The sequence below is a fragment of the Phalangium opilio genome, unplaced genomic scaffold (genome assembly GCF_054372755.1).
Source record: "Phalangium opilio isolate 3A_F unplaced genomic scaffold, DU_Popi_V2 ptg000060l_1, whole genome shotgun sequence".
NCBI lineage: Eukaryota > Metazoa > Arthropoda > Arachnida > Opiliones > Phalangiidae > Phalangium > Phalangium opilio.
Window position 1 is genome coordinate 4,697,956 of NW_028324177.1, and position 27,531 is coordinate 4,725,486.

Sequence of the window (27,531 nt, forward strand, 5' to 3'; positions counted from 1 at the left end):
TATGTATATATTAAATATTTTAAACTAAGGATGGTAACGATAGTTTACAAATTATTGTCTTTTACGCTGATATAAAACAAGATTTAATATTTTAGATGTTTAACTGCTCATTCGAAATGCATGTAGAAACTGATGAGTTCGAGAACGGTTATTATGTAAGACGTCACTAATCACTATAAATTGAGGTTCCAGCATTACAACTGTTGAACGTTACTAACTGAACTAAAGTGGTAAGTCTATCGTAATGTATTAAGTAGATTCATAGTCGTTTTATTATCAAATTTACTGAATTTGCAAAAATTCCCAACATATTTTTGAAATAGAGAGTTTCGCTTTCGTCAGGGAGAGGCAGCGTGAATAGCGCCAAAGAATTTAAATGTAAGGAATGGAAAGTTTCCATTGCTTGCTTTTAACTTCTTTGTTTGCATTAGGCAGCCTCTCCCTCTCTCCCGCGCCCCCTAAACGTTCCTGCTTTAAAACTTCTACCTGGGGCCTAACCTCTATTGAGTTCCTTCGTCACTCGTCAGTACGGTCACTCGAATTCGATCAGTTTACTTTTTTTTTTGCAATCGCGGTTATCGGGAGGCCGCAATTTTTTGGTTTTTTAAATCGTGATTACCGATTACGCTCGATTTAATTGGACTTGTGAAGTTTTGACATTGAAATAGGAAGTGTGGAACGTCTGCACATTTGGAGGTGAAACATTAAGTGTAAGTTTGATTTTTGTAATCATTTGTAAGAGTGCATGATTCTTTCAACATTTAGGCTCTCATGGTTAAACGCTTTAGGTAAATGGTCCATAAAGGTTCACTTTTGTGCTGCGTACGTTGTTTGAACAGGGAAACGAAAATTAATAGAAACTTTAGGCTTAACTCTAGCTCGTTATGTATGTTCCCTAAACTTATTTTTCCCGAAAAAAATGCAAATATTCATAGCTGCTCTAGTAAATTCATAAAAAACGGAAAGTAGTAAAAGTAAGGGAATTATAATTATTGAGAAAAAAGTTAAAAATCCTTAATATTAATTTGAATACATAGATGGAGGGAGAACCCGAAGGTCTAATCACTCTCAGATTCTTTGTACACCAATTACGAATTACGCTGAGTGACTGGCCCCTCGGGAGAACCAGTTCCATTCATTCACCCAAAATAGCTGTCTTCACAGAAAACAAAGTTATGGAATGGAATTCCTACCAGAGCTTTATAAAATCCGCTGAAAAACGGGAAAATAGGGGGGGGGGGTAGTAAAAACAATTTTCGGTACATTTCGTCGTTTAGTTTTAGTCCTTTTCGCATGGGGCATTGACCTCCTCGTGTTATCTCTGTGATCCCCTACATCAACTGTGGGCAAGAAAGCAGCGCATAGGCACCGCGGGGTTCCCTAGATTTACCCCCGTTTTCACCACGCATGGATCACGGCTGCCTATACTGATTCTCTCTCGCTCTTTCTCTCCTCTCTGTTCCTACAAAAGCAGGGAGAGGAAGAGGTCGCCTATGCTAACATAACTCTAATCTAGCGGGAAGGGGTAGAAAACGGGGGTACGAAATTATTATGTTCCTCTCGACACCTGGAGGATAATTCACCATGCCCAAAGTGACGTCACGAATTCTTTATATTTATATTCTTTGGCGCTATATGTGGGTTTCCATATTCACTACGTAAGAGCTGAACTCGCAGGTGCAAAGAAGACAAATAGATCGCCAAAATTTCCCTGCAGGTGGCTGTACAATAGCAATGTAAAATTTCCATAGAACCGCTCCTTGGGACCAACTCGCGAGATGTTTTAGCATTAAACCCGTCTTCTTAACCCCTTTTAGCCTATCTCAATACTTCACTGAAGATTGAAGAATTTGGAAACCCACCTATTCACGCTGCCTCTACCTGAAAAGGCGAGCCTTTCTCTCGGGCAAAAATAAGTTGGGATTTTTACATCATAATTTTTACCCTTTCAAGGACGGATCCTAGTATAGTGTAGAACCAAGTTCTCCATCCATCGAAATCATTACCAAATAGATTAATTATAGATAGTTTTCACACATGGAGGATTCATACCATTTACACCAGGAGGCCGGGCTATCTGGCGGACAAAAACCCGTCTGCTTTTGTCCTCCAGATAGCCCGGCTTCCTGGTGTAAATGGTATGAATCCTCCATGTGTGAAAACTATCTATTCTAGCTTTTTCGCTTTGTGAAAGCTTCGACTGAATCTTGTTGTTTGACGCTTCTCCGAGGGGCCAGTCACTCAGCGTAATCGGTGTAGAAGCATGTACCTTTGACTGTACTAAATCGATTACTCGTAATCTTTAAACGTCCCGCCCTTAACAGTGCTAAAATAATTACGCGTAATCCGTAATCGGTGTACAGGTAATTTGAGAGTGATTAGCCCCTCGCGCTTCTTCTCCATGCCTATATGGGAATTTACAACTAGTGCAACGTACCTATTTCTTTCACATTAGATTTCGTCGAGGGGCTAATCACTCTCGGATTCCCTGTACACCAATTTCGGATTACTCGTAATAATTTTAGCACTGTGAAATGCAGGGATTTTAAAGATTACGCGTAATCACCAGTCACAGGTACAGTGTGTACACCGATTACTCTAAGTGACTGGCCCCTCGGATTTTAAAGTATCATATTTATAACTGATAAATCTATAAGTAGTATACTTCAACCATAGCAAAATATTTAGATAGAAATTTTACATCTCTTATTTTCTATAGACTTCCACCCCTCCCACCGCCCAGTTTTAAAAGGTTTCTGATAAAATGAAGCCCACGAGAAACTGCGCTGTTTGCTTTTCATCTTTCGAGACAATCGAAAATTACATGAAACATTACAAACTCCACCAGAATGTGCCCAATGTTCAATATCCTTGCGGCTTTGATTCATGCGAGCAAACATTTTCAAATTATAACTCTCTAAAAAGCCATTGTCAAAGACAGCATAGAAAAAGACCACACGTTGAAAACGACACAAGAAATATACCTGGCACAAATTTAGCGCATTCTATCCAGTGTTATGTTGGGGATTGCAGTGAAGGTTTTATGAATTTTAAGGGTCTAATGAGACATCTAAAATCTCACATAATGCAAGGCATTGGCGTGGCCTGTCCTTACAAATGCAAAGAACTAAAATACTTCACAATAATATCTTCCTTTACGGCACATATATCACGATATCACAAAGGGGAAATAGAACCCCCCGAAAAGCGTGATCTCACAAAAAGATCTTTATCTTCCCCGGAAAAAATTGCCCAAAACTCCACTGAGTTTAATTTCGACAACAGTGATAATAATGTTTCAAAAATAAATTATAATGAAGAAACCGACTGTACTGATCCTGAAACCCACTTTGCTAGAAATTTAGGGCTTTTTTATTTAAAACTTGAAACGAAAAGGCTAATTCCGGTATCAACCATACAGACCATAATCGAAGAGTTTCAATTTTTAAGAGATATTGAAAATGATTACAATGAAAAAAAATTAAGAGTTAAACTTAATGATATGGCACTTGACGAAAACGTTGTTTCGGAAATTTTGAGAGCAGTAAAAGAAAGCGATTTACTAAAAACAACAAATGACTACAATTTTAAAACTGCATATCGCCGTGACGCATTTAACGAATCACATCTGAACTTTGTATCTCCAGTTAGCGTTTCACTTGGGTACCACGAAGGGAAAAAACTATTTTACCACTATGTCCCTATTAAATCTTCGCTTAAAACATTCATATCTAACCCCGAAGTAGCAAAAACTCTTCAATTTCCAAAGCCCACTTACGAAAAGGGCTCCAATTATGTTCTAAAAGACGTAACAGATGGTAAAGTTTATAGCGATATTTTTGGGTCTTCGGAATTAAATACAATCTACTTAATAGTGTTTCAAGATGGGTTTCAGATAGTTAATCCACTTGGCTCAGCAAAAACCAAAAATAAACTAATTGGGGTGTATTATACGGTCTTAAATCTTCCCCCAGAAAAGAGGTCCAATATCGACCATATTCAATTAATATCTCTTTGCAAGGAATCGGACATGAAAAAAAAGGGTGTGACGAAATTCTTTAGTAAGCTGGTGGATGATCTTAAAGATCTCGAAACAAATGGAATCGAGTTGTCTAACGGAAAACTTGCAAATGTCAAGCTTTTCTGCCTAGTAGGGGATAATCTTGGTTCTCACGAAGTAGGGGGTTTCCAACTCGCGTTTGCCAATGGGAAAATCTGTCGTTTTTGTGAAATTGACCATGTAGATATTGAAAATGATGTTGAAGCCCCAAAAAGATCTGTTGAAAATTACCAATCTGCTGTACTAGAGTTAAACACGGGTGAGAATGACTCTGTAAGAGGAATTAAATTCAATTCCCCATTTCATATTTTGAAAGTCTTTCACGTTTGTAATCCCGGATTACCACCCTGTTTAGCCCATGACCTCTTTGAGGGAATCGTGGCTTACGATCTACGTCTTTTTCTAAATAACTTGATTAAAGTTAAAAAATGGATTACATTACCACACCTAAATTTTCTAATTACCCACTTTAAATACCTTGGAAGTGACGCTAATAGCAAGCCGTGCCCCCAAATAGATACATCAACAAAGCTAACAGGAAATGCCTCTCAAAATTGGTGCATGCTTAGGATGCTTTCCATGATTTTGCGGGATTACGTTAAAGATGCATCCGATCCAGTGTGGTCTCTTTATTTACAATTGAAGTTAATCGTCGAATTCATTTGTGGCCCAAAAATATCGAAAGACGATGTATCTATTCTAATTGGGCTGCTAGACCAATACAAATCAGATTTATTAGAGTATTTTCCTAACTATAGACTTAAACCTAAACATCATTACGTCTTTGCACATTATCCAGAGTTAATATTGCAATTTGGTCCGTTAATAAGGGTTTTCACTCTAAGATTCGAAAGCAAAAACGGTTTTTTTAAAAAATTCGCTAGGCAAACAAAGAATTTTGTAAATCCAACGAAATCTCTCGCAGTCAAGCACCAAAAACTCCAAGCCTATTTATCAAGCGGATCATATTTTGGCCCAAATTTGGATTTTAATTTTCACGGGGGTACAAAATTTTCAAGAAAATATTTTGACGATGAGTGTGTTAAAGAAGCAGCGGGAAGGTTTCATCTAAATGAAATAAACAGTATATCTATCCCCAAGCTCTCTTATTTGGGGACAGAGTACGAAGTAGGCCATTTCATTGTCATTCGCAGTACCGAAGATGGCATTGATTTCGGGAAACTTGAGACTTTAATAGTAAAGAACAATGAGATATTTTTCCTAATGCGGAAATTTTCGTCAGTGTTAAATCTCACTCTCTTCGTTTATGAATTGTCTGAACTGAATGAATCGACCATAATACCGATTAAAGATGCCAATGACTACTACCCTTTACGAGGGTACCGATTTAATGGGAAAGAACACGTCTCATTAAAGCACCGAGTACATCACAGTCTTAGAGATGTCTCGTTGTAAAATGTAAGACAGACATTTATGAAGTATTGTGGAATTACAATAATATTTAATAATAATATCATTAGGGTTAGGTACTTGTGTATAAGGAAACAATTTAAATGAAAATAACATAGATTTTAAGCATGCCTCTGAATGCAGTATGGCAAAACAAGTCGTCTAACGTTCTTAACGGTTTTAATATTTTAATAAATGCATTAAATGTGTAATTAACGTCTTTTTTAATGAAAACTATTTAATTGCTATTAGAGTCAATGTAAAAAGGATAATTAGAACATTTAACAGTTTTAAAACTTGTATAGGAAGTAAAAATTTATTTACAGATGGCCAGTAATGAAGCTATGGAAACGGGTGAAGAGGAAACTAAGACTCTCATTGAAAAACATTTGTTACTCGCATTGCCGCAACTGTCAAAAAATCAAACTAGTCTAGCCAAGGTACTCGATTGTATATTAGCGCTAGGAGTTGAAAAACCGTCAGAATTTCACCTTATCAACCAAGATGATATCGACAAATCAATTTTGAAGCCTATTCAAATTAGAAAAATTCAGCAGTACGTAGAAAAAGACACTGGGACAAGTGATGAAACTATATCGAAGATTTCTGACGATCAAGCCAGTGGCTCAGCCAAAAAAGTAAAAATAACCTTTTCTAATTAACTTCCCTAAGTGTTTTCCACCATTAATTAGCAAAACTCTTATACTCCAATCAATTTTATAAAGGCAGTTGAATATAATTTAAAAATAAAGATACAGTATTGACTACCATATCTTGTTCCCTGCCGCTAACTTTAAAATTATCAAATTTATATCAAGCGCAACTGCACATAACCTTTAAAAACAGTAAACAAATAAGGGCCATTTGCAAGAATCACTTCATTTAGAGTTTTTAATTTTTACTTTCTCAAAAGTGGAAAATTTCTTAGATTAAATTTAAACATTATTGTTTTTAATCTTCATTAAATGGATTTTTTTTTCAGGTTTGTCAAACCAGAGCACCAAAATCTAATTGGGTCGAAATGTATAAGATTGATCCAGAAATGTTTCGCAAAAGTGTCAAATGTGCGTTATTAAGTGGGAAAAATCTCAATAAAAAAACCCGAAAAAATGCTGTACAGGATCTCTTGAACGATATTTTAAAAGTTTGCCCAAGACCATTGACAAGCCAGCTTATGGAAATTGCTAAGATGTTATATTGTGCATACCCGGAAGCAATATGCGACAAATACGATGGAGCAATTTTAGGTTGTGGATACTCAAGATTTGGTTATCAATTAAAAACCCGGATAGAAAATATGACCAGGGATAAGGATAACAACATACCAAATGTTAGAAAATCGCAAAAATCCAAGTATGTTAAAAGAGCAGACTGCATCAATTCTCACCCTCAAGTTGAACTATGCGAAAAAGAGAGTGCATTAGCGGCTCAAACCGACCTTAAGGCCCTTTCTCACGAACTCAATCCAGACACAGAAGTAGTGAAAAAGAAGCTTCATGAGAGTTATGTTTTACAAAGGGCTGATTTAAACAACGAGCTCCATGGGAAACAACTTCATGAAAATTGGCCTTTTCTATTTGAAATCTATGGCATTTACTTGCATAACCAGTTATTGCTCCAGAAAGATATAGGAAGTCTCTTCGCGAAATTTTTCATGGAAAATGGAAAGAAGATATTGGGTTTTTTTTCTCGAATAAAAACCAAGGAAATCAGAGAAATCATGAAAAAATATGATAGCAAATTTTCATTCGATAGTCAAAATTCTGTAGCCTGCATCATCCAATTACTTCTGACACATTTTAAAGAAGACCAGCAATGCCTTTTTCCTTGCTACGAGGTACTATTTTATCTTATTGTCGGAAATGATTGTAGACACTTTTCTGTATATTGTTTTCATATTTTATAGCCAGGAACTGATCTGAATTCTATTCAAAAGAAAATTAAAGCCCATCCATGTCTGGTGATATCTGGTTCGTTTTAACTCCATGTTTTTTAATGGTTTTTTCCTCGTTCAACATATTAATTGTTTTTTTTTTTACAGGGAGAGACATATTTACGGCTGACAACTTCATGGTTGCATTAGATAACCATATTGTGAATGACCATGTGAAAGGAGAACATCTGATGGATGCTTTGGGAGCGCTCTTAGGGACGTATTACATGGTTAATGTTAGCTATCCACCTGACTGCGCTTGCTTTTTGGAGTTTTTTCAACGGTAATGTCCTATACTCTACCGAAAAATAATACCCCTTATTTACAAAAATATTTTTGTTTTTGAAAATAGTTGTGCGGCCAAAATTAACCCACAAGAGGCGCAGGCAAGAAAAAAACCACCACCAATAAACCAAAAGGTTTTGGCTCTAATCAACAAGCTAGGAAACTATGAATGGTCAAGCGAAAGGTAATATGTATTTCCAAAACTGAGCGCCAAATTACGACTAATTCAAAAATGTTTTTTTATAATTGTTAATCGCTTTTTACAAATTTAGAGAGTTTTAAATATTTATGAAAGGGTTTATATAATATAAAACTGAAAAAACATTTTCACCATGCATTTTCGAAATACACTATTTATTTGAAATAAAATAATTTTGAATTATGTCCTATTTGACGTCTCACAACTTAAGAGAAATAATTAGGAAAATGTTTTAATACTTGATCTAACTTTTATTTTATCATTTTAGTGATATCAACATAATTGATAATTTGGAGGAAGACTAACCCTCGCCGATTTTTAATACGTTTAATAACTTTTAAAATTCAAAATAAACCATTTGTTATTCAATTGCTTTTCAAATTTCTTCCTGACTTATACAAAACAACTGTTTAAATTATGGTAAAATCTCGAAAATTAAAGGCCCTACTATTTTCAAATTTACAAGTTACTCCCAAGAAAACAGCGGGCTTTAGGGAAATGAAGGAAGGGTATGGGGTAATAAAAACTACAATTATAGTAAAATATATTGTTCAAGCTAATATAAAAAACTGCAACGAAAAGAAATATTATAAGAGCTTGGTGTGAACAAAACAGCAAACTTCATAAAATTAACATGGTAAAACGTTCAAGATAACAGCAACGTTTGTTAAATAAAGAGTTGAGGTTGTCTTACAGAAAACCCAACAATTTGTAACAAAAACAGTAAGCTTTGTTAAAATATACGGTTAAAATTGATGTCTTATGTACATCAATTAATATTAAAATTTATGGTTTAAGCGCCATCTTTTTAACAGCAACCAATAATATAATTTACAGTTTAAGTGGTGTTTTAAAAACAGCAAGCAATTTTGAAATTTACGTTTTGGTTGCTGCCAAAACCACAACAACAACACTAATAACATTGCCTATTAATGTTTTTTTTACAGTGGCTTCTGTGGTTTTTTAAACCTTAAGTGCTATTATTTTTACTGCTAGCATAACTGTAATAGTGATAGTTAACTAAACACTTAAATAAACATTTACTACGCAGTGAAAAAAACTGCCAGTGTACTTAGTTAAATTAACAGCAACCTGCTGGCATCAGGTGCTGCCAGTAGGTTGCTGTAATTTTGAAAGCAAGATTTTTCTGTGTGTAGCAAGCTAAACCAACGCTGTAAATGTACGTGTACTACTCTATCAAATACCTTAGCGAGAACGCAAAGAAGGGAAATCGGACGGTAGTTTCGGACATCGCTGGATTTTCCAGACTTGTAAACCGGGACAATGACAGCTTTTTTCCAAAGCGTTGGGAATGAGTGAGTACGGAAGGATAAATTAAATATATGCTCCAATATAGGTAACAATATATTCCCACAGCCCTTGATAACAAACGACGGAATTTTGTCGAAACCAGTAGAGAGTTTGTTGGGTAGACGATTAATAGCAGCATATATGTCCGCTTGAGTTAGTTTTAAACAGTTATGAGGCGTTGTAACTAAGGTAGAAGTATCAAAAGTGTATTTTGAACTAGTTTCAGTATTGTCAGTCGAAATTGTTGAGAAATGCGCCATGAATGTTTCCCCCAATTGCTCCGGATCAGTAATGATTGTCTTACCAATTTTCAATAATATATCAGAGTGTCTGTCTTTTAGATTACCATTGATAAAACTCCAAAATTTTTTGGGTTGGGACAAGGCGTCTCGACAAGATTTTACTGCCATAGCAGCTTTGTCCCTTACTGTAAGCCTTCTCACCAACGAACGGGACAGCCTAAAATTAGCTATGTCGGAGGCTAACCCCGACCTCTTTTTCTTATTAAAATAATATTTTTTGCGCTTGATAGCTTTTTTGGAGGTCCAAAGAATACCAAAAGGGGAAGCCCCGATTATTACGCGGAATCTTGTTAGGGATCGAACTATCCATAGCTGACGTTATATATTCCGTTAATGTCTGGACACAAAAATTAACATCCTGCGAATCCAAAACCACCGACCAATCTGAATCGCGTAAAATTGAGTATAGCAAGTGATAGTTACCTTTTTTAAATTGATATACTGGTTGTAAATTAGGGGAGACCCTACAAATGTCAAATGGACAAAGCAAATAGAAAGGCGGATGGTAGTTGTCAATGTCCACAAATGGATCAAGGAGAGGTACAGTATCAATGCCGTGTACATTAGTAAGACAAAGGTCCAGAAGATTACCATAAGTAGGAGCTGGGTTAATTTGGTTTAAATTAAATTCATAACAAACATCGAGAACATGAGCAGCCTTAGTTCTAGTTTGGTGAGTGCATCCCACACTGCTACCCAGAGTCCAGTTGATACCGGGGAAATTAAAATCACCCAGAATCAGAATTTCACCGTCATAATCTACCAACGAGGATACCAAAACATTCTTAAATTTCCGATACTGAGCGTCGTCATCTGAGGGGCGAAAGTAACCAGTGCCAAGAAGAAGCGGAAGATTATTTTTTAGTTTAAACTCGACAAACACACCCCCTTCGGCACCTTCCAGGTCACTTCGACGGTGAAAAACAAGGGACTTCTTGATAGCAATGAGGGATCCCCCGCCCCTAACATTGACAGAATCCGGATCTGATCGATCCGCCCGAAAAATAGTATAGGAATTTGGAAAATAATCCGAATTAAAATGAGAGTGGTTAAGCCACGTCTCTGTTAAACAAACAATATCAAAATCATTAACGATTAGGTTAGTTAAAAAGGTACTAGACGTGGTTCGTAGACCGCGCACATTCTGATAAGCTATAGTCAGTTCTTTCATTCTTGGACATTTGAAGAATCCGCAGGGGAACCCGCGTCTGAGATTTCACCATGCAGTTCCGAGACATGTTTGTGCTCGTCTCTCGGTACCCCATGGAAATCTGTTAGAAAGCTGTTCGCAGGCCAAATATTGGGATCCCTCATTTTTGGTATGTCAGACTCATCATCACACGTCAAGTAGAATGACGAATGACGGGCATTCGGATTTTTAGTACGCAGTCTTATGCACTGCACCGACTGCACACCTGAATCAGCCCTCAAAAAATCTTGCAGTTCTTTCGACGTGATCCCAACATCCAACCCAGTGGCAAAGAGTGCTTTCTTGACCGCCTTCACTCGACGTGGTGCAGCCTTGATCCGGCTTGTCAAAGACACACCCGAGACCACAGGCTTAGATGCAGGAACATGACGAGTGGAGTTGATGTCAGTTTTTGTTTGCACAGCCTTGGGTAATGCTCCAGAGAATGAAGGAATGGAACCCTGTGGCCAGGGCAAGGCAGATGGGTTGAGAGCGCCAGGACGGTTAGCCAATGGTGGAAAAGATTGAGCTTCGTCCCTAGAAGCCCGTGACCCAAGCGGGGCTTGAAATGGTATTTGGCGACTGGCAAGTTCTCGACGAAGGCCAGCGTTCTCATTTTCTAATGAAGCCAGACGTTCTTGGAACTCTGATAACGTAGCTTGCATCTTAAGTAGGATGGTGTCGTTGCTATCCAATTTATTCATCATTTTGTCCAGTATCGAATCAGATTCCCTAGTGAGGCTATCAACGCTAAGTAGATGGACGAATGCTTCGTGCACCACCTCTAAGATGAGACCCTTATCGCCCTCAGCCAGCTTAGCAGGTGGTTTAGGCGCAGGTATGGCCCCATTGAACTCTTTATCGCGGGGTATGGCGCTATTACTATGTCTCCGAGCCGGACTTCTAGATTTGCGAGTAGCGGCTTTGCATTCCGTACAGGTAAAGTATGAATTAGGGGTACAATCTTTATGTACACGGCGCTTGCATAGTCCAGTGCAAAAATGACACTTTTGTTTTCCATAAAACCGATTATCGCAAACACAACAAGAGTCTGAAGAAGCAGGCATACCGTAGCAGACGATACCGGAGGTACAGAGTTTAATAAAAGGCTATGTGTAGTACCGTATCTGCAAAGTACACTCCTTTTCCAAAGTTGTAACCATTAGAAGGAGCTTCTGGTGGAGCAATACGAAGGCCTTGAGACAAAATGCCCATTAAGTTTGGGGTTCTGGAACCATGCCATAGTAGCTTTCTATTAGGGAATTTTTGGAATTCTCGGTAGCGTTCGCGTTCTCCCTGACGAGTAATTTTAAATATTTGATCGACTTCAAGTTCACAATCACTGTGAAAATCAGCGCCCGTGTTGTTTACGTATGTTAATAATGTCTCGAATTCTTCAGAATCTCTATCTAATACTTCAATTTCAGTTTTCAATTGTTCATAATGTTGATCTATTGGATCTTTGGTCGGTCCACCTTCCTCTTCAACTAACTTGTAACCGATCTCCACTTCAAGAAGGAAATTTGGCATTTCTACCTTGGATTTTATTATCTCAACATTATCCAAAAGAGGGACCCTTTTGGTTCCAAAATCATGAGGTATTAGCGTGAAGAATGTATTGGTGCAAGCTATTAGCTGGGCTTTCTTGTTTTCGTTGGGTTCATCGTCGAGTAAAGCCAGGAGTTCCGTCAAAACGGAATACGCCTCTTCAATTTGGTTCTTCGAAAGTTTTCCTAGTGGCATTTTCTTCAGATCAATTTCTAACTCCCACACGGCCTTGTTCATTTTCTCCACGTCAAAGATAAGGCGAATTAGTTCTTGGATGGCGTTGGGAAGTTTAGATCCAGATCCTACAACCAGTTTTTCTGAAGTTCCATAGTCAATGTCAAGTGGATACATTTTATTAGGAACCTTTTTGGCAGTGTGGCGTAACTCCCACGGAGTTCCTGTTTTTTCTTCGAAAAGCCTTTTGAATTCGGCAACAGCTTCATACTTAGTAACAAAGTGTTCCGTCTTGTTATCACCAATAGTAGTTCCAACACGTCCCCAGCTCCGAAACACATAGTAATCCTTTCCTTCGTCTGACTTTAGAAGTTGAAGCTTGTAAAACGAATTAGATCCTTGAGTAACGACGACGTTTCCGAGAACAGCGTTGAAAGCTCCTTCTTCGTTTTGAAACACGTGTGTGCTGGCTTCAAGATTTGAATCTGGGTCAACAGCTACGCTGCCTTTCACTGTCAGTTTAACTTTCGTGCTCTTTCCAGATGAGAATGTTGAGTCACTATTTCCTACAGCCGCACTTTTGAGTCTTTTTTCAGCAGCGTAAGAATTAATTCTGTCTTGAGGATTTCCACCCCAACTGGCTATGCGGTATTGTTGGATCGTAGAAACTAAACCTCCATATTCCACAGCACTTAAAAAGTCCTCAGATACAACGTGAACATCGTGTTCCTTAGCTTCACGAATTTCCTTGATATTTTTCTCAACATCTTCCTTGGTACTTATAACGCAAGCTGTAGTTTTGTCAATTTGAGAGACAACATTGCCTCCTAATCTCGCTATGCTTTTCTTTAGAGAATCTTTGGAACTATGGAGATTACCAATCAACACTATTTTAGTATCGTCCAATGGTTGTGGCTTTCTCTTGACACCCGAGGTTGATGGCAAATTTTCTGGTGTACTTGGAGTAGGTGCGTTTGTAGGAATGTAACGGTCTTGCTCTATGTATTCGTAGCTGTTTAAGAATGCATATTCCTCTTTTAGGTGATCTGGAATCTGGAAAGGCTTTCTTCTTGGTAGTTTTATTACATTTGTACATTTGCTCCATTCGTTTGCATTTCCAGTACAGTGATAACCATCATTTGAGAAAACCAATTGTCCACCGTCACTATCTGTGCAAGGTTCAAGAGATCCAAACGTCATGATTTCGGAAAGTCTATCTAGAATTTCGCTGTTTCCTGAAGGAATTTTTTGGTCGTTATATTTTAATAGTTCCACCATTTCTTTTTTTTAATATTTTTTTCAAGCTCGTCACGATGTTCATAAATTAACTGAGACTGTTCCTCAAGAATTTTTTTCTCGCCCCGATCAAGTAATTCCTCTTTCTTTATCTTATTTGGTGGAGTCACTTCAATTTTCTTTATCATTTCTTTGATGGCCTTTTGATCTTCAACGCAGAGTGTCTTAAATCCTCGTATTTTAGATCCATCTTCAAAAAACTTCAGAGTTTCTCTCGCTTGTACCAACCAATCAACGTGATACCACGCTGGTAGTGGACCAAATCGTCTAGCTTTGCACTCTGTCTGTCAAGTTTTGAAATGCGAGCTTGATCTTTTACGATTGTTTCTCCACAACCTTTACAAGATGACCGATTACTTTTGGCATATTCAGTTGAGAAGTCTTGAATTTCAATGGAGGAGCTTTTTCTCTTCGTTCCTTTAGATGGGGTATTGCTTGAAGCAGCAGGTGCTGCTTGAGACCCACTCGGAATTTCACTCCTTATTTTCTCTTTATCTCTCCAACGTAAATCCTCAAAGTGTGAGATGTCAGCCTCAGTTGACACTTTAAACTTTTGAGAAAAAGCACCGAAAATGGTACCACTTTGGAATTTTGTTTCCACAATAAGAAATTAATGTTACTCGCGTCATCAGATGCTCAATTTTGATATTTTACCTTTCTATCAAAACTTGACGCCTGAATAATTGCCGCCATTCTTAGCTCATCCTTATCTATGCGCCTTTTACAGCTTTTGCATGATGACCAGCCACTTTTGGCATATTCGGTACGCCACGGTAGACCTCGATCCATCTCTAAATCATTATCATACAAAGAGGTTTGAATAAGTTAGCACAGCTTGACTATTTGGTTTACTTTTCTGGTTAATGATGTATTTAAAAACCAAAACGTTATGTACGGGTCTTAGTTGCAGCAGAAGTAAGATGAGACTGGAAGTGAAGAGCTCAAGCATTGGTAGTAGATCCTGGCACTAGTGAACAAATTTGAGGATTTCATGTCGCTTCCATCACTAGAGGGAAAAAATTGGTCGAGTTTCAAAAACTTTCCTACCCATACATGAGGTAGCTCAAGCATATTTCCTAAAGCTACTTCGCAGAGGAGCAACAACCCGGTGTTGTTCTCTCGACTGGCGTGACAGTATTTGGCACTTTCAGAGACCTAAAAGAATCAAATATTTGAAGTTAGCAACCTATAATTTAACTCTTTATTAAAAGGCTATGTGTAGTACCGTATCTGCAAAGTACACTCCTTTTCCAAAGTTGTAACCATTAGAAGGAGCTTCTGGTGGAGCAATACGAAGGCCTTGAGACAAAATGCCCATTAAGTTTGGGGTTCTGGAACCATGCCATAGTAGCTTTCTATTAGGGAATTTTTGGAATTCTCGGTAGCGTTCGCGTTCTCCCTGACGAGTAATTTTAAATATTTGATCGACTTCAAGTTCACAATCACTGTGAAAATCAGCGCCCGTGTTGTTTACGTATGTTAATAATGTCTCGAATTCTTCAGAATCTCTATCTAATACTTCAATTTCAGTTTTCAATTGTTCATAATGTTGATCTATTGGATCTTTGGTCGTTCCACCTTCCTCTTCAACTAACTTGTAACCGATCTCCACTTCAAGAAGGAAATTTGGCATTTCTACCTTGGATTTTATTATCTCAACATTATCCAAAAGAGGGACCCTTTTGGTTCCAAAATCATGAGGTATTAGCGTGAAGAATGTATTGGTGCAAGCTATTAGCTGGGCTTTCTTGTTTTCGTTGGGTTCATCGTCGAGTAAAGCCAGGAGTTCCGTCAAAACGGAATACGCCTCTTCAATTTGGTTCTTCGAAAGTTTTCCTAGTGGCATTTTCTTCAGATCAATTTCTAACTCCCACACGGCCTTGTTCATTTTCTCCACGTCAAAGATAAGGCGAATTAGTTCTTGGATGGCGTTGGGAAGTTTAGATCCAGATCCTACAACCAGTTTTTCTGAAGTTCCATAGTCAATGTCAAGTGGATACATTTTATTAGGAACCTTTTTGGCAGTGTGGCGTAACTCCCACGGAGTTCCTGTTTTTTCTTCGAAAAGCCTTTTGAATTCGGCAACAGCTTCATACTTAGTAACAAAGTGTTCCGTCTTGTTATCACCAATAGTAGTTCCAACACGTCCCCAGCTCCGAAACACATAGTAATCCTTTCCTTCGTCTGACTTTAGAAGTTGAAGCTTGTAAAACGAATTAGATCCTTGAGTAACGACGACGTTTCCGAGAACAGCGTTGAAAGCTCCTTCTTCGTTTTGAAACACGTGTGTGCTGGCTTCAAGATTTGAATCTGGGTCAACAGCTACGCTGCCTTTCACTGTCAGTTTAACTTTCGTGCTCTTTCCAGATGAGAATGTTGAGTCACTATTTCCTACAGCCGCACTTTTGAGTCTTTTTTCAGCAGCGTAAGAATTAATTCTGTCTTGAGGATTTCCACCCCAACTGGCTATGCGGTATTGTTGGATCGTAGAAACTAAACCTCCATATTCCACAGCACTTAAAAAGTCCTCAGATACAACGTGAACATCGTGTTCCTTAGCTTCACGAATTTCCTTGATATTTTTCTCAACATCTTCCTTGGTACTTATAACGCAAGCTGTAGTTTTGTCAATTTGAGAGACAACATTGCCTCCTAATCTCGCTATGCTTTTCTTTAGAGAATCTTTGGAACTATGGAGATTACCAATCAACACTATTTTAGTATCGTCCAATGGTTGTGGCTTTCTCTTGACACCCGAGGTTGATGGCAAATTTTCTGGTGTACTTGGAGTAGGTGCGTTTGTAGGAATGTAACGGTCTTGCTCTATGTATTCGTAGCTGTTTAAGAATGCATATTCCTCTTTTAGGTGATCTGGAATCTGGAAAGGCTTTCTTCTTGGTAGTTTTATTACATTTGTACATTTGCTCCATTCGCTTGCATTTCCAGTACAGTGATAACCATCATTTGAGAAAACCAATTGTCCACCGTCACTATCTGTGCAAGGTTCAAGAGATCCAAACGTCATGATTTCGGAAAGTCTATCTAGAATTTCGCTGTTTCCTGAAGGAATTTTTTGGTCGTTATATTTTAATAGTTCCACCATTTCTTTTTTTTAATATTTTTTTCAAGCTCGTCACGATGTTCATAAATTAACTGAGACTGTTCCTCAAGAATTTTCTTCTCGCCCCGATCAAGTAATTCCTCTTTCTTTATCTTATTTGGTGGAGTCACTTCAATTTTCTTTATCTTTTCTTTGATGGCCTTTTGATCTTCAACACAGAGTGTCTTAAATCCTCGTATTTTAGATCCATCTTCAAAAAACTTCAGAGTTTCTCTCGCTTGTACAAACCAATCAACGTGATACCACGCTGGTAGTGGACCAAATCGTCTAGCTTTTGCACTCTGTCTGTCAAGTTTTGAAATGCGAGCTTGATCTTTTACGATTGTTTCTCCACAACCTTTACAAGATGACCGATTACTTTTGGCATATTCAGTTGAGAAGTCTTGAATTTCAATGGAGGAGCTTTTTCTCTTCGTTCCTTTAGATGGGATATTGCTTGAAGCAGCAGGTGCTGCTTGAGACCCACTCGGAATTTCACTCCTTATTTTCTCTTGATCTCTCCAACGTAAATCCTCAAAGTGTGAGATGTCAGCCTCAGTTGACACTTTAAACTTTTGAGAAAAAGCACCGAAAATGGTACCACTTTGGAATCTTGTTTCCACAATAAGAAATTAATGTTACTCGCGTCATCAGATGCTCAATTTTGATATTTCACCTTTCTATCAAAACTTGACGCCTGAATAATTGCCGCCATTCTTAGCTCATCCTTATCTATGCGCCTTTTACAGCTTTTGCATGATGACCAGCCACTTTTGGCATATTCGGTACGCCACGGTAGACCTCGATCCATCTCTAAATCATACAAAGAGGTTTGAATAAGTTAGCACAGCTTGACTATTTGGTTTACTTTTCTGGTTAATGATGTATTTAAAAACCAAAACGTTATGTACGGGTCTTAGTTGCAGCAGAAGTAAGATGAGACTGGAAGTGAAGAGCTCAAGCATTGGTAGTAGATCCTGGCACTAGTGAACAAATTTGAGGATTTCATGTCGCTTCCATCACTAGAGGGAAAAAATTGGTCGAGTTTCAAAAAATTTCCTACCCATACATGAGGTAGCTCAAGCATATTTCCTAAAGCTACTTCGCAGAGGAGCAACAACCCGGTGTTGTTCTCTCGACTGGCGTGACAGTATTTGGCACTTTCAGAGACCTAAAAGAATCAAATATTTGAAGTTAGCAACCTATAATTTAACTCTTTATTAAAAGGCTATGTGTAGTACCGTATCTGCAAAGTACACTACTTTTCCAAAGTTGTAACCATTAGAAGGAGCTTCTGGTGGAGCAATACGAAGGCCTTGAGACAAAATGCCCATTAAGTTAGGGGTTCTGGAACCATGCCATAGTAGCTTTCTATTAGGGAATTTTTGGAATTCTCGGTAGCGTTCGCGTTCTCCCTGACGAGTAATTTTAAATATTTGATCGACTTCAAGTTCACAATCACTGTGAAAATCAGCGCCCGTGTTGTTTACGTATGTTAATAATGTCTCGAATTCTTCAGAATCTCTATCTAATACTTCAATTTCAGTTTTCAATTGTTCATAATGTTGATCTATTGGATCTTTGGTCGTTCCACCTTCCTCTTCAACTAACTTGTAACCGATCTCCACTTCAAGAAGGAAATTTGGCATTTCTACCTTGGATTTTATTATCTCAACATTATCCAAAAGAGGGACCCTTTTGGTTCCAAAATCATGAGGTATTAGCGTGAAGAATGTATTGGTGCAAGCTATTAGCTGGGCTTTCTTGTTTTCGTTGGGTTCATCGTCGAGTAAAGCCAGGAGTTCCGTCAAAACGGAATACGCCTCTTCAATTTGGTTCTTCGAAAGTTTTCCTAGTGGCATTTTCTTCAGATCAATTTCTAACTCCCACACGGCCTTGTTCATTTTCTCCACGTCAAAGATAAGGCGAATTAGTTCTTGGATGGCGTTGGGAAGTTTAGATCCAGATCCTACAACCAGTTTTTCTGAAGTTCCATAGTCAATGTCAAGTGGATACATTTTATTAGGAACCTTTTTGGCAGTGTGGCGTAACTCCCACGGAGTTCCTGTTTTTTCTTCGAAAAGCCTTTTGAATTCGGCAACAGCTTCATACTTAGTAACAAAGTGTTCCGTCTTGTTATCACCAATAGTAGTTCCAACACGTCCCCAGCTCCGAAACACATAGTAATCCTTTCCTTCGTCTGACTTTAGAAGTTGAAGCTTGTAAAACGAATTAGATCCTTGAGTAACGACGACGTTTCCGAGAACAGCGTTGAAAGCTCCTTCTTCGTTTTGAAACACGTGTGTGCTGGCTTCAAGATTTGAATCTGGGTCAACAGCTACGCTGCCTTTCACTGTCAGTTTAACTTTCGTGCTCTTTCCAGATGAGAATGTTGAGTCACTATTTCCTACAGCCGCACTTTTGAGTCTTTTTTCAGCAGCGTAAGAATTAATTCTGTCTTGAGGATTTCCACCCCAACTGGCTATGCGGTATTGTTGGATCGTAGAAACTAAACCTCCATATTCCACAGCACTTAAAAAGTCCTCAGATACAACGTGAACATCGTGTTCCTTAGCTTCACGAATTTCCTTGATATTTTTCTCAACATCTTCCTTGGTACTTATAACGCAAGCTGTAGTTTTGTCAATTTGAGAGACAACATTGCCTCCTAATCTCGCTATGCTTTTCTTTAGAGAATCTTTGGAACTATGGAGATTACCAATCAACACTATTTTAGTATCGTCCAATGGTTGTGGCTTTCTCTTGACACCCGAGGTTGATGGCAAATTTTCTGGTGTACTTGGAGTAGGTGCGTTTGTAGGAATGTAACGGTCTTGCTCTATGTATTCGTAGCTGTTTAAGAATGCATATTCCTCTTTTAGGTGATCTGGAATCTGGAAAGGCTTTCTTCTTGGTAGTTTTATTACATTTGTACATTTGCTCCATTCGCTTGCATTTCCAGTACAGTGATAACCATCATTTGAGAAAACCAATTGTCCACCGTCACTATCTGTGCAAGGTTCAAGAGATCCAAACGTCATGATTTCGGAAAGTCTATCTAGAATTTCGCTGTTTCCTGAAGGAATTTTTTGGTCGTTATATTTTAATAGTTCCACCATTTCTTTTTTTTAATATTTTTTTCAAGCTCGTCACGATGTTCATAAATTAACTGAGACTGTTCCTCAAGAATTTTCTTCTCGCCCCGATCAAGTAATTCCTCTTTCTTTATCTTATTTGGTGGAGTCACTTCAATTTTCTTTATCTTTTCTTTGATGGCCTTTTGATCTTCAACACAGAGTGTCTTAAATCCTCGTATTTTAGATCCATCTTCAAAAAACTTCAGAGTTTCTCTCGCTTGTACAAACCAATCAACGTGATACCACGCTGGTAGTGGACCAAATCGTCTAGCTTTTGCACTCTGTCTGTCAAGTTTTGAAATGCGAGCTTGATCTTTTACGATTGTTTCTCCACAACCTTTACAAGATGACCGATTACTTTTGGCATATTCAGTTGAGAAGTCTTGAATTTCAATGGAGGAGCTTTTTCTCTTCGTTCCTTTAGATGGGATATTGCTTGAAGCAGCAGGTGCTGCTTGAGACCCACTCGGAATTTCACTCCTTATTTTCTCTTGATCTCTCCAACGTAAATCCTCAAAGTGTGAGATGTCAGCCTCAGTTGACACTTTAAACTTTTGAGAAAAAGCACCGAAAATGGTACCACTTTGGAATCTTGTTTCCACAATAAGAAATTAATGTTACTCGCGTCATCAGATGCTCAATTTTGATATTTCACCTTTCTATCAAAACTTGACGCCTGAATAATTGCCGCCATTCTTAGCTCATCCTTATCTATGCGCCTTTTACAGCTTTTGCATGATGACCAGCCACTTTTGGCATATTCGGTACGCCACGGTAGACCTCGATCCATCTCTAAATCATACAAAGAGGTTTGAATAAGTTAGCACAGCTTGACTATTTGGTTTACTTTTCTGGTTAATGATGTATTTAAAAACCAAAACGTTATGTACGGGTCTTAGTTGCAGCAGAAGTAAGATGAGACTGGAAGTGAAGAGCTCAAGCATTGGTAGTAGATCCTGGCACTAGTGAACAAATTTGAGGATTTCATGTCGCTTCCATCACTAGAGGGAAAAAATTGGTCGAGTTTCAAAAAATTTCCTACCCATACATGAGGTAGCTCAAGCATATTTCCTAAAGCTACTTCGCAGAGGAGCAACAACCCGGTGTTGTTCTCTCGACTGGCGTGACAGTATTTGGCACTTTCAGAGACCTAAAAGAATCAAATATTTGAAGTTAGCAACCTATAATTTAACTCTTTATTAAAAGGCTATGTGTAGTACCGTATCTGCAAAGTACACTACTTTTCCAAAGTTGTAACCATTAGAAGGAGCTTCTGGTGGAGCAATACGAAGGCCTTGAGACAAAATGCCCATTAAGTTAGGGGTTCTGGAACCATGCCATAGTAGCTTTCTATTAGGGAATTTTTGGAATTCTCGGTAGCGTTCGCGTTCTCCCTGACGAGTAATTTTAAATATTTGATCGACTTCAAGTTCACAATCACTGTGAAAATCAGCGCCCGTGTTGTTTACGTATGTTAATAATGTCTCGAATTCTTCAGAATCTCTATCTAATACTTCAATTTCAGTTTTCAATTGTTCATAATGTTGATCTATTGGATCTTTGGTCGTTCCACCTTCCTCTTCAACTAACTTGTAACCGATCTCCACTTCAAGAAGGAAATTTGGCATTTCTACCTTGGATTTTATTATCTCAACATTATCCAAAAGAGGGACCCTTTTGGTTCCAAAATCATGAGGTATTAGCGTGAAGAATGTATTGGTGCAAGCTATTAGCTGGGCTTTCTTGTTTTCGTTGGGTTCATCGTCGAGTAAAGCCAGGAGTTCCGTCAAAACGGAATACGCCTCTTCAATTTGGTTCTTCGAAAGTTTTCCTAGTGGCATTTTCTTCAGATCAATTTCTAACTCCCACACGGCCTTGTTCATTTTCTCCACGTCAAAGATAAGGCGAATTAGTTCTTGGATGGCGTTGGGAAGTTTAGATCCAGATCCTACAACCAGTTTTTCTGAAGTTCCATAGTCAATGTCAAGTGGATACATTTTATTAGGAACCTTTTTGGCAGTGTGGCGTAACTCCCACGGAGTTCCTGTTTTTTCTTCGAAAAGCCTTTTGAATTCGGCAACAGCTTCATACTTAGTAACAAAGTGTTCCGTCTTGTTATCACCAATAGTAGTTCCAACACGTCCCCAGCTCCGAAACACATAGTAATCCTTTCCTTCGTCTGACTTTAGAAGTTGAAGCTTGTAAAACGAATTAGATCCTTGAGTAACGACGACGTTTCCGAGAACAGCGTTGAAAGCTCCTTCTTCGTTTTGAAACACGTGTGTGCTGGCTTCAAGATTTGAATCTGGGTCAACAGCTACGCTGCCTTTCACTGTCAGTTTAACTTTCGTGCTCTTTCCAGATGAGAATGTTGAGTCACTATTTCCTACAGCCGCACTTTTGAGTCTTTTTTCAGCAGCGTAAGAATTAATTCTGTCTTGAGGATTTCCACCCCAACTGGCTATGCGGTATTGTTGGATCGTAGAAACTAAACCTCCATATTCCACAGCACTTAAAAAGTCCTCAGATACAACGTGAACATCGTGTTCCTTAGCTTCACGAATTTCCTTGATATTTTTCTCAACATCTTCCTTGGTACTTATAACGCAAGCTGTAGTTTTGTCAATTTGAGAGACAACATTGCCTCCTAATCTCGCTATGCTTTTCTTTAGAGAATCTTTGGAACTATGGAGATTACCAATCAACACTATTTTAGTATCGTCCAATGGTTGTGGCTTTCTCTTGACACCCGAGGTTGATGGCAAATTTTCTGGTGTACTTGGAGTAGGTGCGTTTGTAGGAATGTAACGGTCTTGCTCTATGTATTCGTAGCTGTTTAAGAATGCATATTCCTCTTTTAGGTGATCTGGAATCTGGAAAGGCTTTCTTCTTGGTAGTTTTATTACATTTGTACATTTGCTCCATTCGTTTGCATTTCCAGTACAGTGATAACCATCATTTGAGAAAACCAATTGTCCACCGTCACTATCTGTGCAAGGTTCAAGAGATCCAAACGTCATGATTTCGGAAAGTCTATCTAGAATTTCGCTGTTTCCTGAAGGAATTTTTTGGTCGTTATATTTTAATAGTTCCACCATTTCTTTTTTTTAATATTTTTTTCAAGCTCGTCACGATGTTCATAAATTAACTGAGACTGTTCCTCAAGAATTTTTTTCTCGCCCCGATCAAGTAATTCCTCTTTCTTTATCTTATTTGGTGGAGTCACTTCAATTTTCTTTATCATTTCTTTGATGGCCTTTTGATCTTCAACGCAGAGTGTCTTAAATCCTCGTATTTTAGATCCATCTTCAAAAAACTTCAGAGTTTCTCTCGCTTGTACCAACCAATCAACGTGATACCACGCTGGTAGTGGACCAAATCGTCTAGCTTTGCACTCTGTCTGTCAAGTTTTGAAATGCGAGCTTGATCTTTTACGATTGTTTCTCCACAACCTTTACAAGATGACCGATTACTTTTGGCATATTCAGTTGAGAAGTCTTGAATTTCAATGGAGGAGCTTTTTCTCTTCGTTCCTTTAGATGGGGTATTGCTTGAAGCAGCAGGTGCTGCTTGAGACCCACTCGGAATTTCACTCCTTATTTTCTCTTTATCTCTCCAACGTAAATCCTCAAAGTGTGAGATGTCAGCCTCAGTTGACACTTTAAACTTTTGAGAAAAAGCACCGAAAATGGTACCACTTTGGAATTTTGTTTCCACAATAAGAAATTAATGTTACTCGCGTCATCAGATGCTCAATTTTGATATTTTACCTTTCTATCAAAACTTGACGCCTGAATAATTGCCGCCATTCTTAGCTCATCCTTATCTATGCGCCTTTTACAGCTTTTGCATGATGACCAGCCACTTTTGGCATATTCGGTACGCCACGGTAGACCTCGATCCATCTCTAAATCATTATCATACAAAGAGGTTTGAATAAGTTAGCACAGCTTGACTATTTGGTTTACTTTTCTGGTTAATGATGTATTTAAAAACCAAAACGTTATGTACGGGTCTTAGTTGCAGCAGAAGTAAGATGAGACTGGAAGTGAAGAGCTCAAGCATTGGTAGTAGATCCTGGCACTAGTGAACAAATTTGAGGATTTCATGTCGCTTCCATCACTAGAGGGAAAAAATTGGTCGAGTTTCAAAAAATTTCCTACCCATACATGAGGTAGCTCAAGCATATTTCCTAAAGCTACTTCGCAGAGGAGCAACAACCCGGTGTTGTTCTCTCGACTGGCGTGACAGTATTTGGCACTTTCAGAGACCTAAAAGAATCAAATATTTGAAGTTAGCAACCTATAATTTAACTCTTTATTAAAAGGCTATGTGTAGTACCGTATCTGCAAAGTACACTCCTTTTCCAAAGTTGTAACCATTAGAAGGAGCTTCTGGTGGAGCAATACGAAGGCCTTGAGACAAAATGCCCATTAAGTTTGGGGTTCTGGAACCATGCCATAGTAGCTTTCTATTAGGGAATTTTTGGAATTCTCGGTAGCGTTCGCGTTCTCCCTAACGAGTAATTTTAAATATTTGATCGACTTCAAGTTCACAATCACTGTGAAAATCAGCGCCCGTGTTGTTTACGTATGTTAATAATGTCTCGAATTCTTCAGAATCTCTATCTAATACTTCAATTTCAGTTTTCAATTGTTCATAATGTTAATCTATTGGATCTTTGGTCGTTCCACCTTCCTCTTCAACTAACTTGTAACCGATCTCCACTTCAAGAAGGAAATTTGGCATTTCTACCTTGGATTTTATTATCTCAACATTATCCAAAAGAGGGACCCTTTTGGTTCCAAAATCATGAGGTATTAGCGTGAAGAATGTATTGGTGCAAGCTATTAGCTGGGCTTTCTTGTTTTCGTTGGGTTCATCGTCGAGTAAAGCCAGGAGTTCCGTCAAAACGGAATACGCCTCTTCAATTTGGTTCTTCGAAAGTTTTCCTAGTGGCATTTTCTTCAGATCAATTTCTAACTCCCACACGGCCTTGTTCATTTTCTCCACGTCAAAGATAAGGCGAATTAGTTCTTGGATGGCGTTGGGAAGTTTAGATCCAGATCCTACAACCAGTTTTTCTGAAGTTCCATAGTCAATGTCAAGTGGATACATTTTACTAGGAACCTTTGAGGCAGTGTGGCGTAACTCCCACGGAGTTCCTGTTTTTTCTTCGAAAAGCCTTTTGAATTCGGCAACAGCTTCATACTTAGTAACAAAGTGTTCCGTCTTGTTATCACCAATAGTAGTTCCAACACGTCCCCAGCTCCGAAACACATAGTAATCCTTTCCTTCGTCTGACTTTAGAAGTTGAAGCTTGTAAAACGAATTAGATCCTTGAGTAACGACGACGTTTCCGAGAACAGCGTTGAAAGCTCCTTCTTCGTTTTGAAACACGTGTGTGCTGGCTTCAAGATTTGAATCTGGGTCAACAGCTACGCTGCCTTTCACTGTCAGTTTAACTTTCGTGCTCTTTCCAGATGAGAATGTTGAGTCACTATTTCCTACAGCCGCACTTTTGAGTCTTTTTTCAGCAGCGTAAGAATTAATTCTGTCTTGAGGATTTCCACCCCAACTGGCTATGCGGTATTGTTGGATCGTAGAAACTAAACCTCCATATTCCACAGCACTTAAAAAGTCCTCAGATACAACGTGAACATCGTGTTCCTTAGCTTCACGAATTTCCTTGATATTTTTCTCAACATCTTCCTTGGTACTTATAACGCAAGCTGTAGTTTTGTCAATTTGAGAGACAACATTGCCTCCTAATCTCGCTATGCTTTTCTTTAGAGAATCTTTGGAACTATGGAGATTACCAATCAACACTATTTTAGTATCGTCCAATGGTTGTGGCTTTCTCTTGACACCCGAGGTTGATGGCAAATTTTCTGGTGTACTTGGAGTAGGTGCGTTTGTAGGAATGTAACGGTCTTGCTCTATGTATTCGTAGCTGTTTAAGAATGCATATTCCTCTTTTAGGTGATCTGGAATCTGGAAAGGCTTTCTTCTTGGTAGTTTTATTACATTTGTACATTTGCTCCATTCGCTTGCATTTCCAGTACAGTGATAACCATCATTTGAGAAAACCAATTGTCCACCGTCACTATCTGTGCAAGGTTCAAGAGATCCAAACGTCATGATATCGGAAAGTCTATCTAGAATTTCGCTGTTTCCTGAAGGAATTTTTTGGTCGTTATATTTTAATAGTTCCACCATTTCTTTTTTTTTAATATTTTTTCAAGCTCGTCACGATGTTCATAAATTAACTGAGACTGTTCCTCAAGAATTTTCTTCTCGCCCCGATCAAGTAATTCCTCTTTCTTTATCTTATTTGGTGGAGTCACTTCAATTTTCTTTATCTTTTCTTTGATGGCCTTTTGATCTTCAACACAGAGTGTTTTAAATCCTCGTATTTTAGATCCATCTTCAAAAAACTTCAGAGTTTCTCTCGCTTGTACAAACCAATCAACGTGATACCACGCTGGTAGTGGACCAAATCGTCTAGCTTTTGCACTCTGTCTGTCAAGTTTTGAAATGCGAGCTTGATCTTTTACGATTGTTTCTCCACAACCTTTACAAGATGACCGATTACTTTTGGCATATTCAGTTGAGAAGTCTTGAATTTCAATGGAGGAGCTTTTTCTCTTCGTTCCTTTAGATGGGGTATTGCTTGAAGCAGCAGGTGCTGCTTGAGACCCACTCGGAATTTCACTCCTTATTTTCTCTTGATCTCTCCAACGTAAATCCTCAAAGTGTGAGATGTCAGCCTCAGTTGACACTTTAAAATTTTGAGAAAAAGCACCGAAAATGGTACCACTTTGGAATCTTGTTTCCACAAAAAGAAATTAATGTTACTCGCGTCATCAGATGCTCAATTTTGATATTTTACCTTTCTATCAAATTTTGACGCCTGAATAATTGCCGCCATTCTTAGCTCATCCTTATCTATGCGCCTTTTACAGCTTTTGCATGATGACCAGCCACTTTTGGCATATTCGGTACGCCACGGTAGACCTCGATCCATCTCTAAATCATACAAAGAGGTTTGAATAAGTTAGCACAGCTTGACTATTTGGTTTACTTTTCTGGTTAATGATGTATTTAAAAACCAAAACGTTATGTACGGGTCTTAGTTGCAGCAGAAGTAAGATGAGACTGGAAGTGAAGAGCTCAAGCATTGGTAGTAGATCCTGGCACTAGTGAACAAATTTGAAGATTTCATGTCGCTTCCATCACTAGAGGGAAAAAATTGGTCGAGTTTCAAAAAATTTCCTACCCATACATGAGGTAGCTCAAGCATATTTCCTAAAGCTACTTCGCAGAGGAGCAACAACCCGGTGTAGTTCTCTCGACTGGCGTGACAGTATTTGGCACTTTCAGAGACCTAAAAGAATCAAATATTTGAAGTTAGCAACCTATAATTTAACTCTTTATTAATGAATGAATGAATGAATATTTATTGTGCATATAAAAAACCACGAAGGTTCACGAGAATATACACAGTTGTAATGATATCATATTTGCATTTCCTAACTGTTAAGAATATCAAATGGAAGACAAATTAAAAACAAACCAAGTGAAACA

General features: G+C 38.4%; 2 protein-coding genes across 3 annotated transcripts; both read left to right on the forward strand.

Moving 5' to 3' along the window:
• The first annotated feature begins 563 nt into the window (after positions 1-563).
• LOC149666715 (uncharacterized) lies at positions 564-9,110 on the forward strand. Of its 2 annotated transcripts, none has more exons than XM_089841541.1 (7): positions 564-710; positions 5,797-6,108; positions 6,453-7,307; positions 7,377-7,440; positions 7,512-7,686; positions 7,756-7,872; positions 8,156-9,110. In XM_089841541.1, the coding sequence occupies exons 2-7, from the start codon at positions 5,797-5,799 to the stop codon at positions 8,190-8,192; spliced, it is 1,560 nt and encodes a 519-aa protein (XP_089697667.1). In that variant the 5' UTR covers positions 564-710; the 3' UTR covers positions 8,193-9,110. The 2 variants fall into 2 exon arrangements, with proteins under 2 accessions (XP_089697667.1, XP_089697665.1); XM_089841539.1 differs by lacking the exon at positions 564-710 and adding an exon at positions 4,809-5,479.
• Positions 2,765-5,476, forward strand: LOC149666716 (uncharacterized). The gene has a single exon (XM_089841624.1). It carries the CDS (start codon positions 2,765-2,767, stop codon positions 5,474-5,476), a length of 2,712 nt encoding a protein of 903 aa, XP_089697750.1.
• Positions 9,111-27,531: the final 18,421 nt, after the last annotated feature.

Bases quoted from the DNA above. Each gene is read 5' to 3' on its own strand.
- LOC149666716 (XM_089841624.1), top strand. From the start codon at position 2,765: ATGAAGCCCACGAGAAACTGCGCTGTTTGCTTTTCATCTTTCGAGACA.
- LOC149666715 (XM_089841541.1), top strand. From the start codon at position 5,797: ATGGCCAGTAATGAAGCTATGGAAACGGGTGAAGAGGAAACTAAGACT. The intron at 6,109-6,452 runs GTAAAAATAACC...TTTTTTTTTCAG, and splicing joins CCAGTGGCTCAGCCAAAAAA to GTTTGTCAAACCAGAGCACC. The intron at 7,441-7,511 runs GTTCGTTTTAAC...TTTTTTTTACAG, and splicing joins TCCATGTCTGGTGATATCTG to GGAGAGACATATTTACGGCT.